Below are 17971 nucleotides of genomic sequence, written 5' to 3'. Positions count from 1 at the left end.
CTCTTCCGATTAAATGTTAATGATCACTTAAATTTTTTTCTCTGCATCAGTAGAGCAAACTTTGGATCAGATTAAATTTTATCTGATTTTTTCCTCATTAACTATGAAAAATAGTCCCCTAAAAATGTTACCCATGTAGGTAAAGTTAATACTTCATTGAACAAAACCTCAGATTAATCAGCTGTGCCCTTCGGATCAGCCTCACGCACTCTGCACACACAAGGCCCCACCCACACCACGCCAGCCCCGCCCACACGAGGCCCCTCAACTTCCCCACACTTGCCAGGGGCCCCACATATTCTAACACCCAAAGGATCAAGGTTCTGCCCGGTTACTGAGATTAATTATGGGGCTATGTTGAATTTTAAATGTTGTGGTAAAATCTGATAATGTGGGCTTCCAGGTAAAAATGGTCAACTGTGACCTCAAAACCCCTAAAAATAATTTTTTTTTCCAATTTCTTAGGCATGATTTCTGAGAAAATTCTAGTATTCAAATGTAAAAGTTATTTGGGGAATTAGAATTTATTCTATTTCATTCAAAACAGTGACCTGAACTTGTGCTGTTCCTTACATATATATCAGAATACCAAATATAAAATTAAGATAAAGTCAATTTTAATATAAAGCTAAATTATTTGTATATTTTTCTTGTTAGATGACGTTGTGTTGGAGTCATGGTAAAGTTAAGAATAGTTTTGGGGTTTAACTCAATTTTGTGAGCTATTATTCTCTTTCCATTTACCAAAAGATACACTTATTCTAGAATATTAGCTATAAAACATTTTTTAGGCAAATCAGTGGGACCCCAAACCAGCAGATCCTTTCTTGAAAGCTACTCAGTTATGTGTCTCAAACACCTTAAAAATATTCATACTATTTGACTTAGTAATCCTACTTAATGAAATGTTTCTCAAGGAAAATATGCATAATAATTCATGCACAAGGATATTCATCAAAATACTATTTAGTCTAGCAAGTAGCCTAAATATTCAATAGGAAAATATTAAGTATATTATTCATCCATGCAAGGAAATACCATACAGTTTTTAAAATATCAGTAAAATATGTTCAGTAGCATGGAAGTCTCTATAACATAGTTACATGGAAAAGCGTGATAATAACTTATGCATACAGTGTGTAAAAAATAGTACATACATATCATATGTGCATGAAAAAAAAAACAAAAGAAATACATCCAAATGTATTTTTCTATCTGTTCTAAATTTTCTTAGTGGGCAACTAATTTTTTTTTTAATTTTGGAAAACAGTGGACACTATTTTGTGAAAGCAGTAAAGGTACAGTGAGAACCTAAGTTCTCAACAGGCAGTCATACTGACATCTCCAGCCATGTGGGCCTTCTTTTCACAATATAAAGTCAGAGAACACTCCTGCACCTGACCCAATGTTAAAGAACATGGAATGCAAACACAAAGTCACCTGTGTTATGTATAAAAATCCATGGGTGTTCTGATCATTTACAGCTGGATAAGGGAGAATTTCTGCCTTCCTCCCATCACACCTGAAAAGAACATGCATCAAAGTATCTGGTAAGGCCTGCAGCTCTGAAAACACCTGGGGTTTCGGCACAGGTTCTGAGTAGATTGTAAACCCTCTTAGTGACTCTGTACCTTAGGCGGCTGCCCCCCAGGAGGATGATGGGCTCCAATTCAGGAACTCAAACACCCCCAGTGGTTCCAATTTTTCAAAGGAAAATGTAAGAAGAGCAGAAGTAAACAATTTAATTTTTCTTTTGCACAGTACAAACTGGCATATATCTACTCTTTAATTAAACATGACTAAATGTCCCAGTATCTCAAGTATTTAAAGAATCAAAAATCCAGTTTCTTGTAACACTTTTACCATGTTTTGCTATTTCAATACCACCCATAGCTCCCTTATGTCTTTTCCATGCCATCTAGTCCTATTCACTTTCCTCCAAACTGCTTTTCAGAACACTCTCAGCATTTCCTCTTTCCTCATCCCCACCTTCACTGTCACTGTCCTCCCACGTCTGCACAGGTTGATGATTATTGAGTGACTCACTCCTGAGCTCCAGGCAAGCACCCTCTCCTCCTGAGCTTCTGCACAACTTCATGTGGTGCTGAGTGCCTGCCAGAGTTTCAAGTCTGAAGTGCCAGAGGCAACATGTGATAAGATGTGCTAAACTGGAGACACGTGGAAAAGCCCAAACTATTATCATTTAGATCTATGATGCTGAGTGTTTCTTTGGCATATGAAAGCAGTTATACACTAGTTAAGTCACCTCTTAAATATGAAGTATTTAGAGTGAAGGAGACAGCACAAGAATATGCTCATCAGCACAGAACAGGTGAACCAAAAAGCCATGAAAGACAACACAAGAGGAATTATTAAGTTATATTAGTTATTTTGAGAATTAAAAAAGGAAAAGTTCATTGCATTGCCTCTCCCCAACTAGTTCCAGAGTTGACTTATGAATGCAAGGTGCTTTCATAAGCCTGGAACTTTAAAAATCTATACATACAGCTTATTTTGGACTAACCTATTAGAATAAGTGTAAATTAGATATAGCACTTCACTCTGAAGCAACAAAAGTAGTGTTCTGCCATAAATATTCACAAAATCGGCCCCTTACACTCCTGTTTTCTACCATCGCAACAGGTTCTACTGTCAGTGTGATAGAATTCTACGATGTTTTCTATTTCAGGGTTTTGTCATGATTATTGGTCTCACCACTTCTATTACAATGTAGATAATCACACAAAAAAATCTCTATAGAAGTGCGATCTAGAAACACTCACACTTACCTGACAGAAAATATTGTGTTGGCCAAAAAGTTCATTCGGGTTTTTCCATAACATCTAACAACGTAAGATGTTATGGAAAAACCCGAACGAACTTTTGGCCAACCCAATAGTTCAGTAACATGTGAAACTGATGTGTGAGTCCTTCCCCTGGGTAACTGACAGTTTCTATTAATACTATAGCATGAGTAAATTCCGATTTTCTGTTTGCACATTATTGCGTAATCAAGTACAGTCTTGGGCAAAGGTTGGCATATCAGGAAATTGGATGTCAATTAATAGATGCTTGCTTTCCTGTCAGCCTTTGTTTAACAAATTTCATTCCGCTTTCTTCTGAAGTATGTTGGAGAAAAAAAAGAGGCTTTTCCTTAGTGGTTTTAGAAACTGAAAGGTATGATAAAAGGAGAGAAATTACTGAGCCAATTTGATGCTTGGGGTACTGAAATTTTTCATTCAAAATCCCAGAAAGATAAATGGAGAGAAAAACTGGCAGGTAAGACCCCCATTTCTTATCTCATCAGGGGAGATGTCATTCAGATAAGTAGCCAAGAGACTAGGAAGGACATCTACCCCCCTTATTTGACCTTTTCACCTTAATCTCAGTAAACCAGCTGATGCCCAGGACCTGTACCCACACTGGTCCTCAGAGTTGGTGCTACCCAAAGTGCACTAACTCAATTACACTTGGAACAAAGTGTCTCCCCTTTTAATGTCTGAACTTTGCTAGTCCAGACTAGCTGCCATACCCCTCTTGCTCTGGGAGAGAAAGAAAGGAAAAAAAAAAACTTTGAGGAACATCTATGCATGGGGCTACCACTGTAGATAAATTATTTCTAAGTGCTAAGTTAGGAAATCGGTTATTTACTGTCTTTACTGTGCTACAATTTCTCCTAACCAGATACTACAATCCATTATTAGCAGGATTTCACCTACAGTAAATAAATATGAAGTAAACACTTTGAAAATTATTAACATTTTTTTGGTCATTGATTACATCCAAGTTTGAGTCACATCCAAGTTTGAGTCACACTATACATTCTGATCTGTATAATTCTAAATAGGTAATTTCCTAGTTATATAATAATTTGCACATCCATATTTTTCCTCTTTCAGAATAAAATTAAACAATTTTACATATCTCATTTTGCAATCTCTAGTTCAGGCAAGCCCAAGTCTTTATCCCTATATCTACACAGGTTTTCTTGCTTGGATTTTATGTATAATAATTTTGCTTTAAATGAGGCAAGGAATCAAGAAAGAGGTAGAACATGGTAAAAACTTTATTTTTTGTAGAGAGGCCACAATATGCAACTACCTTTGAGGTCTAAGCTTACAGTTATCTTCACGAAATGCTAGCTAATCATCCCAAACTGACTGAGGGCAGTACAGGTAACTCTGACTCAGCCCACACCCTCTTCCTTTCCGACTGACTACGAACTCAAGCAATATTAAAATTATGTCACAGAAATACCACAGAAGACTCAAAACTGTTGCATGAATTACATTCATGTAGAATTTTTGAAAAATCTGAATATGGACAATTTGGTACCCAGTAGCATTAACTGACATTTCCAAATTGAGTTATTTTTCTTAGATGATAATGGAAAGGTCATGGTTTGGATAAAACAGAAGCATTTTAACAGCCCGCTAGTTTTCACTCATAAATTAGTGACTCTGAATTCAAACCAAAAACTAAACATCACCATGTTTGAAACACAAAAATTAATGACCATGGGTACAGACTGTAAATCCCACTGTTTATGTATGACATGTCCCAGGCTTGCAGTGCACAGCACAGGTAACTTGGGGAAAATGGGCCATGCTTTGACTATAAGGCTGCAAGCTGCCAGATGACCACCACTAGGATACCCAATTAAACTACACACAGTATCAAATGATAAGAAGCAGCGGTCTGTGCAATGCAAACAGAAGGTCCCTTAGGTTTTTAACTGCTCACAGACTCTAAGAAACCACAGAAATCAGAGCTAGAAGGCAAGTTAAAGAATCAATTTTAATATACTTGTTAAAAAAGAAATGATCAGATCGAGGACCACTGAGTCTGAATGACTTGCCAAAGTTAACACAAACCCTTCTGGAATCTGAGAGTTTGGATGACCAACTCTTTTCCACTGCCAAGGGCAATCTTGAGAGTTAGACCCCCTGTGGTCTCTAAAGGTAAAATAGCCTGGAGTACTGAGGAAATTACCTAGATAATTAAAATTCCAAAGAGCTTGCTCAAGCTTTGAGACTAGCTTTTCAATCATAAACACAAGCTTTGGGGCAATAAAGTGTAATGATAAATAAAGCACGACTTAGGGGGAAAAAAATCTATAGATATATAATATTTCCAAAACAAGAGCCCTCCTTTTTTAAACCAGCTCCCTATGCTTCTAAATGCCAGAAACAAACAAACAAACAAACAAAACCTATTATCCTTATAATCAATTAGCACTTTTGCACCTCTACATTTCTGGATCTACTTTGGTTTCTTCACCCATTATTACCAGTCAAGCCCAGATCCCCAGTGGGGTCTCCTCAGTGCCGACTGAGCAATACTGTCCTCTTATAATATTCCTGTGGTTCTGGAACAGTCCAGAAGATACATCTGCCCTCTGGGCTATTGTCACTGACTATTCATGAACAGGTATAGACTCTTCATAGAACTATAGAGAATTAGTCATACAGGGAATTTTAGCGATGTCTTACTCCAGGGGATGTTAAAATGTTTATCACCAGAACCTTTCAACCAAAGAGAATCTTATTTTTAAAGAGAATCTTACTTTACATATAAATATGAATAACATAAATTATATAGTATACAGTATACTATATAATTTCATTATACATAATATATATTGTAGATTATAATAAATATCTGTTTATGCAATATGTAGATTATAATAAATATCTATTTATGTAATATATTCAAACATACATGTCAACCCTCCCTAGTGGAATGCAGAATCACAGCACTGCCTGTTCTTCCTGCCCCAAGAAGGAATCTCCAGCCTTCCAAGAAAGCACTGGTCAAGCCCAACAGCCTCAAAGAGACATATTTTGTTCTCAAAATTAACCTACTATTGTTGTCCCAAGAGCCTTTTTTGCATCCTCTCTTGCTCAACACAACTCTCTCTGCTTCTAAATCATTTACTCCTGTAATATTTACAAGAAAACAAGAAGGCTTGAAACACAGATCTACCTTCAATGTGACAGAGAGTATTATTATAGAAGAAAATCTTTGTGTTTTTATCAATCTAATTATGAAATGCTTAAGCTTCATTTCCAGAAAATATTACCCATTCCCATATGCAATGATACATTTTTTGTCAGAATTGTATCTTCTGTGCTGTTTGGACATGGGCACCAAAAGAGGCTTTGTTAATGCAGTAATTTCCTCAGTTATCATTCCTGGGGACTGGCCATATTAAAGCTCATTCTAATTCAATCGGTTAGACCCACATTTCCTAAACTGTGTTCTACAGAAGACTTCATGAATAAGTGTTAATAAGGTCCACCATCCCCTCACAAAGAAAAAAATCCCCAAACATATATTTTAAATATTGAATTCTTCGCCCCTCTCATTGAAGATTTACAAAAATCATTAGTATATTAAAGGGCTTGACAGTTCCTACAATAAAGAAACCTATTTTACATTTCTCTAACATAATTTCCAATATTATTTGAGCAGAAACACTGATTATGGGGCACACATGTACACTCTATATAACAGCGTTCTCTTAAGCAACCATTATTTTAGCCCATACCACAAGAAATTACATTCTCACAGGGAATTTTGGTGCCCAGGGCCAAAGGAAAAATTCAGAAATGAAAACTCATTCAATGGCACAATCAAATATAGCCTCACACCAATGAATTATCCACAGAATGTTTAACAGCATAAAAAGGAATACAGCACAATCAGTCCTGCTCCTCATACACTCAGTTATTCCCAGCCTCTTTCTAGTATGTACACTGCTTTGGAAAGGCAAAGCACAGACTACACCAATGATGAGAAATTTTGCTTGGAGGGCACTTATCTGTGTCAACCCCTGTAATCAATCTAACACCACAGAGGGCTTCTTGGTCTATACCTTTCGAACCACTAGTCTAGACCATAGGAATGGCACTGTTTTCCATAATTCAGATGTCTTTTCTGTGACAAGTTCACAGGAATCCTTCTGTGTAAAGCTACGGCTAATTTTATGTGCTTGACAAACATACAAATAAGGGAATCTCTCCGATAAAACAAACACAACATACAGCTTTACCACAAGGGTCGTGTGCTACACAAATGCATTTAACAAGTATTTACCAAGCATATTCTACACGACAGGCACTGCGCTTGGTGACCAGTTTAGTCTTTCAACCTGATATATGGATGTATCTCTCAGATGGATTTTTAGAGTCACCAGGATTGGAAAAAAATCAATGATATTACAATGAATTACTCAAATTGTTGTTTCTTTTTAAAACAATTTTTGGTTTGCATGGACTCATAGATTCACACACACAAACAACTTGTAATGATGGGTGACCCAGAAAAGTTGTTCCCTCTACTGATTAAAGTTATCAATTGTAAAATCTAATTCAAAAAATTAAATTTTAAAAGAAGAGTGATGTGATGTTGAATTAAGTAACAAACATTTTATACATATGTATCAAACAGAGTTATATAGCTTTAAACCAGTAAATTTTGTTATCCTTTTAAGTCAATTCAAAATAAAACAAATGTATTTCATGTCATGAATGATAGCATGAGGATTTAGCAAATATTTTACATAAAAGGAATTCTTTCATTGTAGAACTGAGGTAAAATATGATGATGTTGTAATCATTAGAATCCATATCCTCTCTTAGATTGAATGGACAAGCACAAATTAGAGTTTTTAAAGAACTATGACATTCTCATATCTTAATCTTATTCCTATTCATCTGAAACATTAGTTCCATGCATGCTAAGGTTTTTGTTAATTATATTAACGCTTCTGTGTGATACTTAAGTTCAATGGAAAAATGTAAAAAGGGATACATGCATTAATGCTTACAAATGGCTTCTATTTCTTAATGCAGTCTCTGGGTAACCAAGGGAATAAGAGAATTCTATCAATACATCCCCCACCACAGAGATCGGAGGCTAGCTCTCCGTCTTGAATTGACAGGACTGAGCAAAATGCCAAGAGATGAAACCTATTTTAGTCCTAGTCTTCCCAATTTTGCAGCTAGAGAATCTTCTTAATGGCTGGCATAAATGGCCCAGAAGTAAACTGTGCTGGAAAGCTAGCAAACGAATGAAAACCAATGCAGTTCCACTGCACTGCTGAGCGGCCATCAGAAAGTGAATGCAGAGCCCAATGAATCCCAATATAAGAACCACCAAAACTTCCCTATCATATAGAAAAGCTCGAACCACATATATTTCCAATTAGACACAAAACTTTGAGTGTACAAAGGCACTAGTGACTGGTGTTTGAAATATACACACTAACCCTTACACAGGCTGTATATCACAGAACCACCGCAATACTTCCCTCTTTTCTGCTTTGAAATCAGTGTAAAGCCTCTCCAGTGAAGGGGGTGACCGCTATAGAACATTTGACAGCTTGACAAGCTGTCACTTGACAGCACTTGACACTTGACAGTATTAAACTGTGTACAATTATACAAATTCTGATCAAATTAAGTCCCCTAAAGTAAAAACTATATACATCACATTTAGCCTATAAAAGGTTCTTCTTGGTCATTAGCCCAAATTCTAGGTTATAAAAATATTTCATTGGAAAGCTACCTGCCTATTTATTCATGCACTTACATATTTATTCATTCATTCATTCTTCATTCATATATTTTCTTTCAACCAAAATCTAATAATGCTATATATATATATATAGACACTAGTGTATATTAGATATTGGTTGAAAGAAAATATATGAATGAAGAATGATACCTATCATGTGTCAGGCACTATGCAAGGGCTGTTCTTAGACACAGATCTGCCTGATGGAGCTTACAGTCTTAAGGGGGAGAAAAATGCAGAAGAAAGCCTCTAAGCAAACAAGCACAACAGAATCATATTTAACACTCTGATAGTGTTACAAGGAAAGACTAAGAGTTCATGGAAAAGTTAATTGGAAGATCCACTTTAGATGGCAATGAAGGTCATGGAAAAAGGTAAAATCTCATGAGGGCCTAACAGAGCATTTTTTTTATTGCTCTGTAGCATAATGAGGTAGAAAGAACAAAGAAATAGGACCAAGTCCCAGCTTTGCCTTTGTAGTAAGTCAGTGCTATTCCTGAGGCTATTTTCTCACCTGAACAATGGAGATGAGATTAACACCTACCTATAAGATACACTTCACTAAGCTGATCATGTTTGATGATCAAATACGACAAAATACCTGAAGTATTTCATCAACTGCGTAATGACATAAAACTATTGTTAGCTGTCATCTCCCTAAGTTACACCTCAACATGTATTATAAGAAAATTTTAAAGGTTCCAAATGGTCAATAGGCTTCATTTATTTAAAACAAACATTCAGTAGGCTTCAAAGCACAATGATAGTATATATGATATGATTCAGAACCCGTAGGAGAAAGAAGGGTTCTGCTACCAATGGAAGAAAAGGAGAGCTATTACAGATAACAGATTGTACAAAGTCAAATGTTGAATTCATACTGCTTTACTGGTAAGAACATAAAGTTTTTAATATGTAAATAAGCAGATTTACGCCATTAATTCAAACGAAATACTTACTTCTATGTGCAGTACAACATAGGATCCCTCAGCCTGGCACAGGCTCTAGGAAGAGGTTGCTCACAACAAGGAAATGTGTGTAAGATCCATCTTTTAAGAGATGCAGCAATGTAAGCTTTACAACTTCCCTGAGGGGAAAGACAAGAAGCATTCTCTTTGCTCCCCATACCATTCCTTCTAATATTAAACACAAACCTCCCTTCATAAAGAGTGTATTATGTAAGGGTTATTCTCATCCACCTCTGAAGTTCATTATATGCTTTCTTATCAGTGCCCCAGCATTGATGTTTGATCGTAACTTAGGCACAAACACACTTCCAGGGAAAAGTAATGTCCTCAATAAATAATCTTACTTCCTAAATGCAGCAACCTGTAACCAAATGCCAACATGCTCATTGTACCTTACCCATGGAGTGCCTTTCATGTAAGCAGTTTTCCAAACCCAACTGGGTCAGAGAAACACTTTTTCCTTTCTGCTGAGTCATCCCCCAGCTTACTTGGTAATAAGAGCATTAGCACATTTCCAACCTTTAAAATGCTAGTAAGAGGGACTTCCCTGGTGGTCCAGTGGCTAAGACTCCGTGCTCCCAAGGAGGGGGCCTAGGTTCAGTCCCTGGTCAGGGAACTAGGTCCCATGTGCTGCAACTAACAGTGCAACTAAGACCCGACGCAACCATATAAATAAATAAATATTTTTTTTAAAAATGCTAGTAACAATTCATATGCAAACTCTGAATGCAGCCAGAGCCTCTCTAGAGAAATCAGTAAAGGACAGTTCTCTAACGTGTTTGTTTGGCTGTGATCTTGTGGATGTCTTTACCTCAATTTTCTGTGTAGAGTTAAGCCCTTTGTGCTATTACTTTGGCAATTTTGTGGGGATGCCATGGGCATCTGGGAAGCCTGAGACTGAATTACTGAGTGTTAAATGACTTGCCTAAGGCTAGATGTTCCCATAAACCTGGAAACAGGACCGGAAACTCCCAATCCCATTAGGCTCTTTTCAGCACACAGCTGGACTCCTGGGATTCAGCTCCTCTGCCTGAGGACCTGGCCAGGTACTGGGCACTGGGTACCCCTTCAGCATTCACTAGGGGCAGAGCAACCCTAGATTCTGCAGCAGGAGGAGGGGAGTTGATTAACATAAGTTTGATCGAAAATGCCTAAAGCTGAATTCTCCAGGTGATCCCAGCTCACTCTATCCAAGGAAACCCTCTCCTCTTTCCCACTCTTCTGAAAAGGGGAAAGACAAAATGAGTGCAAATGTTTACGTGTTGTGTTCATGAGTAAGACTGCACCCATTTTACAGTGATGCAGTGCCAAAGCTGCTTGCTGAGATGTGCTAAAACCATATTCTTATGTACCATACTTATTTTACACTGAGACATTAGAAAACAAGTGGATTTTCTAAGAGGAAAATACAACAAATGACAAAGGAATACAATACAACAAGCATAAGGGACAAATCTGCTTCTCATAATAACTAAAGACACATTTATATGTCACCTAAAAGGAGCTCACAACTAAAATAATCCTGTAGTTATATTTTCATTGGGATGAGCTTTTTTTTTTTTTTTTTTGGCTGCATTGGGTCTTCGTTGCTGCACGTGGGCTTTTCTCTAGTTGCGGTGAATGGGGCTACTCTTTGTTGCAGTGCACGGGCTTCTCATTGCAGTGACTTCTCTTGTTGCGGACCACGGGCTCTAGGCACACGGGCTTCAGTAGTTGTGGCACACGGGCTCAGGAGTTGTGGCTCACAGGCTCTAGAGTGCAGGCTCAGTAGTTGTGGCGCATGGGCTTAGTTGCTCCACAGCATGTGGGATCTTCCCGGACAAGGGCTCAAACCCATGTCCCCTGCATTGGCAGGCGGATTCTTAACCACTGCACCACCAGGGAAGTCCCAGGATGAGCTAATTTTAATAGATGAATTAAGTACAGAATAATAACAAAATACAAGTTAAATCATAGAAAATTAGTATTTATATTACTAGAGTTTGAGTCTAGCTTTATATTCTCAGTACTTTATAGTTAATTAAGTAGAAATCAAGTATGTGTAGTTTCTTTCTGAATTAACAAATCAAACAGTGGCTTCTTCTAATTATTCAAATTAAAAAAGAACTCATATGACTTACTTTAAAATACTGTTTTTATTTTTTAACTAATTGATTTTTTAAAGAGTTCTAGACCTGCTTCACTCTCTCAGTAAAAAGTACTATTTTTAAATTAAAATTTCCTAGTTGTTTTATATTTTTAGTATTTCCTTATATTTCCTATATTTTCAATAATTTTTGTCCACTTATTCATCCCTCCATCTATCTATTCAACACACACTTGGACCAGTGCTAAGCACCAGAATTATAACACATGCATATAAAAGTTTTCAGTAGACAGTGTTCTTCCATAAGTACAATCTCTCTTAATCCGCCTGCCAGTGCAGGGGAAATGGGTTTGAGCCTCCTCCGGGAGGATCCCACATGCCGCTGAGCAACTCAACCCGTGCACCACAACTACTGAGCCTGTGCTCTAGAGCCCACAAGCCACAACTACTGAGCCCGTGCACCACAACTACTGAAGCCCTCATGCCTAGAGCCTGTGCTCCGCAACAAGAGAAGCCACTGCAGTGAGAAGCCTACACACCGCAACAAAGAGTAGCTCCCACTTGCCACAACTAGAGAAAGCCTGCACACAGCAACGAAAACCCAAAAATAAATAAATAAATAATAAATAAACTTAAAAGAAAAGAAAGTAATATGTAAACTAAATCCCAATAATTACGTAACCATGTATAGTTTTAAAAGATTGTTTGAAATTTTAAAACAAGAGCTAGAGAACAAGGGAAGTTATGTAAAAGAAAATGGTTTTTTGTTTGACTTCTGTCAAGTCAGCTAACTAAAAAGTAAGAAGCGGCAAATTAGGAGTTTGGGATTATCATATACACATTACTATATATAAAATAGATAAACAACAAGGACCTACTGTATAGCACAGGGAACTATACTCAATATCTTGTAATAACCTATAATGGAAAAGAATCTGAAAAAGAATATATATATGTATGTATGTATATACATGTATACATATACATGTATAACTGAGTCACTTTGCTGTACACTAGAAACTAACACAACATTGTAAATTAACTATATCAATTTTAAAAAAGTACGTGAAAAGAAAAATTAGAAGATTAGGAACAATGGAAATGTAGACTATCTCCTTTATCAGTGAAACATGTTATGGTAAAATAATGTTAAGTATTAAAATATTAAAATCCATTTTTAGATTGTTAATACAAAACACCAAAATGCACAATGACATATACATGTATATGCATAATGTATCTAATTATTTAATTCTTTGAGGTCAGAGGCATTATTTGGAGGCATTATCTATATGCACAATCAACAGATAAAGACTGTGCTTTATAATAGTTTAAAGAGAAAAGTAACAATATTCTTTATATTCACCCCCAACATGCTCACTGACAAGCACATATCTGTCCCATCTTGAGATATACATGTTTTGCATATCTTTATTTCAGATATTAATGAATCTTTATTTCACTAAATATATGTTTTCAAAAGCATATCTATGAAATTTTGAGAAGAAAATTTCAAAGAACAACTTTCTATGATCATTTACCCTGAATTTTCTAGTGAACTTTGCTCTTCTAACTCATCATTCTCACTCCTCTATCTAAATTAACATTTTGGCCAAAATATTCATTCTAAACCACATCTTAAATCATGTCAATCACCTGCTTAAAAACATTTACAGGCTCCTTAATTTTTGAAAATTAACATCTGAAACCCTTGGCAAGGCAGAGAAGGGCCTAGGTGAACAGGGGTTTGTCCTACTTTTCCAATTTCATCTTTTGAGTCTCCTTCACAATCTCCTATCCTGCAGATCTATCCATCAGTAGTTTTGCCAATTTCTTCCCTAACCCAGAACATCCTCTTCTATCTATGCCAGTCACAATTCTATTCCCCACTATTCACCCACCCAATTTAGATATCATTTCTTAAGTTCTTTCATTAGGCTTTCCATGTCAGAAGTAATCTCAATATATCTCTCTCTCCCCCTCCCTCTTTCTGCCTCCTTCCCTCCCTTCTTCCTTCCCTCTCTCTCTTAGGCCATACCCCTTTCTTTTGTTCCTCTAAATGGGACTCACCTACTTTTGTTACAACTATTTGACATATCTCCTCTACTAGCTGTACCATCCTTAAAGCAAGACCATTTCTTATTTAGTTTCATAAGCTAACAACACTTAGTTTTGTGAAACTAGTAAGGTGATTAAGGAAGCTCATAAATATAATTCATTGTTTTTAAGCAACATGATTGAGTGATGGGTTTAATCTTATGCTCACATACTCTCTGTTCTTTCCCTATAAAATGTTACCTCCAAAATGATACTTAATCATTGCTATATTTGAAGTTCCTTCAATTAAAAAAAATCAAATATCATAGCTATGATCATGAGCTATGATCCTGATCACGAGTTAAGGGAAATCAGATTTTTCTAGCGAATGGTTTTACTAATCCACTTGTGGAAGATATTTCAGATGCCAGTCAGTACATCTGTCCAATGGCCTTCAATCTCCCATCCCATCAATCCCCAGTTTTTCTTTATAATAAACTTAGTGTAGAGAACCACAAAAATTTCCATCATGAGAATGCAAAAAAAAAAAGCATACAAGTATACTATGGCTACATTATGCATAATTACTGGCTTTGGGATATGCGCTTAAAGATTATCCAATATAATGGTTTGTATCCTCGATTTGTCTTTCTATTATTGGTTCCAGAGAAAATTGGGACACCTCAATTCATAGTGCATGAATTAGGCAATTACTTATGAAGTTTTTAAGGTACTAAGTATCAGCATGATGTCTAAACTAGTGGATAACTAAGTTTAAAAATTAATTTAAAGAAAATTTGCAATGATCTACAACAAGACATTCTCCCCATTCCCCTGGTTGTTTTAGATACAGAGTTCTTAAAGCGCCACATCAGTATATTCTCTCCATCATTTGACATCCAATATAATTTTTGACATAAAAATCCACTAAATAACTCGATTAACTTCTGTACAAAACTGTCTTCTCTATAGAATGTGCAGTTGCCAATAAAGGAAATCACAGACTACAGAGTAAATCTTGAATATATTAACTTGTTTCCTTAAGGTCATAAAACAAAACATATTTTGACAGAATTATTTTTACAAAATTACAAAAAGTAAAATATATGTGATGTTTTTAGTGTAATGTATGTAAAGTCTGTTTCTTGCTAACGCTTTTATTATTAACACTTTATTTATTTATTTATTTATTTACTATTAACACTTGTATATAAATGTCCTTAGTGATATACATTGAAAGAAAGGTACTTTTTTTTAAAATCACACATTATAATTTTAAAATCTTTAGGTTAAGAGTGAAAAATTGATAAAAAATATAGTTTCGTGTAGTCAGATTTCTTTCTACAAAATCCATACTAGGATATATTTTTAAATATATCTTGTTAAACAGTCTATTTAAAAATCATGGTTTTAGTTTATTTGTAAACAACCACATTTCTATGTTATTGCAATGTTTCTCAAAATATTGTTCACAAAACACCTGCTTAAAAAAAATCTGGAGCACTAGTTTTAAATGCAGAGACCCCCAGATTCCACTCCACACCACTGGATCAGAATCAGAGCCTGGGAGCATGCATTTAAAACAAGTTTGCCCATGTGGCTCTGATGTCCAGCAGACTGGAGAAATCTATCGAGTCTATCTCATGCCTCATTATATTCTCGGTGTTATATTTTAGAAAAAAAGTTGCCAAACGATTTCTTCAAAAAAATATATTTTTTCCAAATTCTCATTCTTATAATTTCTAAAGTGTCACTCAACAGAAACTTAAACCCGTTTCCAAATCCCCTGGTATTTCAGCTCAATTAACAAATGAAAGGGGTCATTTTTCTCCTTATTGCCTGTTGTCTTAAAGGATCCTGAGCAAAAGCCCGTGACACCCACTTCGCACCTCGGGACACGGACCTCCACTTTCCACAGGTCAGAATACTGAATTCCGTCACCGTTAACACCGTTAACATAGCCCTAAGGGACACTTGGTTCCCTCGCCTTCGACTCTCCGGGCAGAGAAAGCCCGTAAGCTGCCCAGGTCCTCCAGTTCTCAGAGCCGCCCGGGCCGTCAGCACCTCTGACAGAGCCTGGTGGATGGGGACCGGGTTTCACTGTCACGAGCCTGCCCTCGGAAAAGCCACTGACACCAAGGAAACTGACCCGAGACAGCCAGGAACACACAGACCCACCGCCCACCGCGCTTTCCGGCGGCCAGTACCTCTTTCCAAAAGACAACAAAGGAACCCTTAAGCAGCTCTTACCTAGTATACGAGCCACCCCCACAACTCTCCTCTCCTCCCCCGCTCCCCGGCGCCTGTTGCTAAGGAGGCGAGAAGGCACTGGGGCAGCCTCAGGACCAGGGGACCGACGGCGGGAGGAGCTGGCAGTACCAGGGCGGCGGTGAAAGCCCAGCCTCGGGTGAGCCCAGGACCCCTTCCTATGGCGGGAAGGGTGCGCCCTCCGCGCGGCTCTGACGCCAACGACTACCCCCGCGCACTCAGGCGGGCGGAGGGAGCCTCGAGAACAGGAGACCTGCGCCCGGGAGCGCCGCTCCCTCTGCGGGCCCGGGAAGCTCGGCCCGGGAAGCTCAGCCCGGCAGAGGAGGCCTCTGGCCCGGTACTGTGGACGCCTGTGGGCCCAGACAGCGGGGCAGGGGCTCGGGGACAGCCCTGGGGAGGGCAGGCACTCACCATGTTGACTTCGGAAACCATGTCTATGCTGGCGATGTCGATGTTCATCCCCACGCAGACCGGGGGACCTGCGGGAAGCGCACGACACGGTGATCAGCCTGGCTCGGGCACCGGCTGCAGCTGCTCTGAGGATGGGGGGCTATCCGAGGAGGGGGTGCAGGCGAAGTGCCCCCCTCCCCACCCCGCCGCAGCTCGGCGGAAGCGGCCCCCGCCTCCCTCCTCCACCCAGGCCGCCAGCGCGGTGGGTCGCGCTGCCCGCAGCGGCCGCGCACACCCTACTTACCCCCGAAGTCGGGTCTTAGGCGAATGTCGTAGCCTTTCAACAGCTTGTCCACCGTCTCCTTCACAAAGGACATGTTCCCAGGATCGTTCACGCTGCGGGAGGGACGGGGGCCAGAGAGAGCGAGGTCAGGCGGCGGCTCACCCGCCAGCGCCCAGCGCGCACACCCGCGCGCCCTGCCCGGCGCCCGGCCCGCTTCCCGTCAACCCACCCGCGACCCTACCTCTGGGCGCAGCACACCACCGCCACCAGCACTGGGGCCGAGAAGATGCCGAAAAGCCTTCCTCCCGCAAAGCCCCACATCCCTCCGCCGCGCCCCGGCACGGGGGAGGGGGCGCCCCGCCGCCGTCGCGACCCGCAGCCGGGGCTGCTCCTGCTGCTGCCGCCGCCGCCGCGCTGGCCCGGAGCGGAGGAGGGCGCAGGGGGAGGGGGAGGGGAGGAGGAGGAGGAGCGGGCGCGGGGAGAGGAGGAGCAGCGGGCGCGGGAGCTAGGGGAGGGGGGAGGAGAGAGAGCGAGCCGGAGGCCGAGCCGGAGGCCGAGCGCTGCCTCCTGCCTCGGCAGCTGCGGAGCGAGACCCGAAGCCCGGCCGGGGACAGCAAGCCGGAGCCGCGGCTGCGCGGCGCAGGGCAGGGCTGGCGCTGCCAGCTCCTCTGGGCTCCGTGAGACCCAGGAAGGAGAGGATCATCGGCGACGGCGACGTGGGCAGAGACCGCGAAGGAAACGCTCTCCGCTTCCCCCCGCCCCCTCCCCGGCCCGACCCCTACGCTACGACCCCCGCCCAGCTGCGGCTCAGGCCGAGCCCACGAGTGCAGCGGAGCGCCTCTGCCCGCGGGACTGCGAGCTACGGAGCAGAGAGGGAGGCTGTGTGGCCCGGGGGAAGCCCCTACCTCACCTGCGGGGCTCTGAGCCTCGCGTCCCCAGGGTCCAGGAGAGCCAGATGGGCAGCAGGAGAGCCGGGAGCCTGGAGCACATGGCGCTGCTCCTCTGACCTAACCTGGGTGGGATCCGCTCTCCCCCACAGTCACCGAGCATTCTAACAGCGATGCGGGGATCCCCGCCCCTGCCCCCACCCACGGGCTTTCCCGCCTGACCCGTCATCCAGCCCCTTGCATGGCGGCCCGATTAATTATTTATGCAATATAAAACCATTTTTTAAATTGGTTCTTTAAACTATTACTCTCACCCCCTGAACATTTCATGTGAGCCCTGTGCCCTCCCTACTTAACATAAATACATTTATAATGAGTGTTAAAGAGAGGCCTGGATATGCACGTTTGCTTTATTAACAGGAAGCTGGAGTCCGAATCAGACGTGGAGACCCTGGACTATCATCCCAGGAAT

General features: G+C 40.3%; 1 protein-coding gene across 3 annotated transcripts in view; it reads right to left on the bottom strand.

The window, feature by feature from the left end:
* Positions 1–17647, bottom strand: part of GABRB3 (gamma-aminobutyric acid type A receptor subunit beta3) — a 233138-nt gene extending 215491 nt beyond the window's left edge. For 2 of the 3 annotated variants that reach the window (XM_079912258.1, XM_079912259.1), the window contains exons 1-3: positions 16854–17015; positions 16634–16725; positions 16351–16418 (exon numbers count right to left, since the gene is read on the bottom strand). In XM_079912258.1, coding sequence (XP_079768384.1) covers positions 16351–16418; positions 16634–16725; positions 16854–16933 — 240 coding nt within the window. In that variant the 5' untranslated portion in view covers positions 16934–17015. Of the gene's footprint in view, positions 1–16350; positions 16419–16633; positions 16726–16853; positions 17016–17522 lie in introns of those variants that run through there. The other variant, XM_079912257.1, reaches the window with a different exon arrangement.
* Positions 17648–17971: the final 324 nt, after the last annotated feature.

This window comes from Stenella coeruleoalba (genome assembly GCF_951394435.1).
Source record: "Stenella coeruleoalba genome assembly, chromosome: 2".
Taxonomy (NCBI): Eukaryota; Metazoa; Chordata; class Mammalia; order Artiodactyla; family Delphinidae; genus Stenella; species Stenella coeruleoalba.
This window is presented reverse-complemented; position numbering and strand designations above follow the sequence as displayed.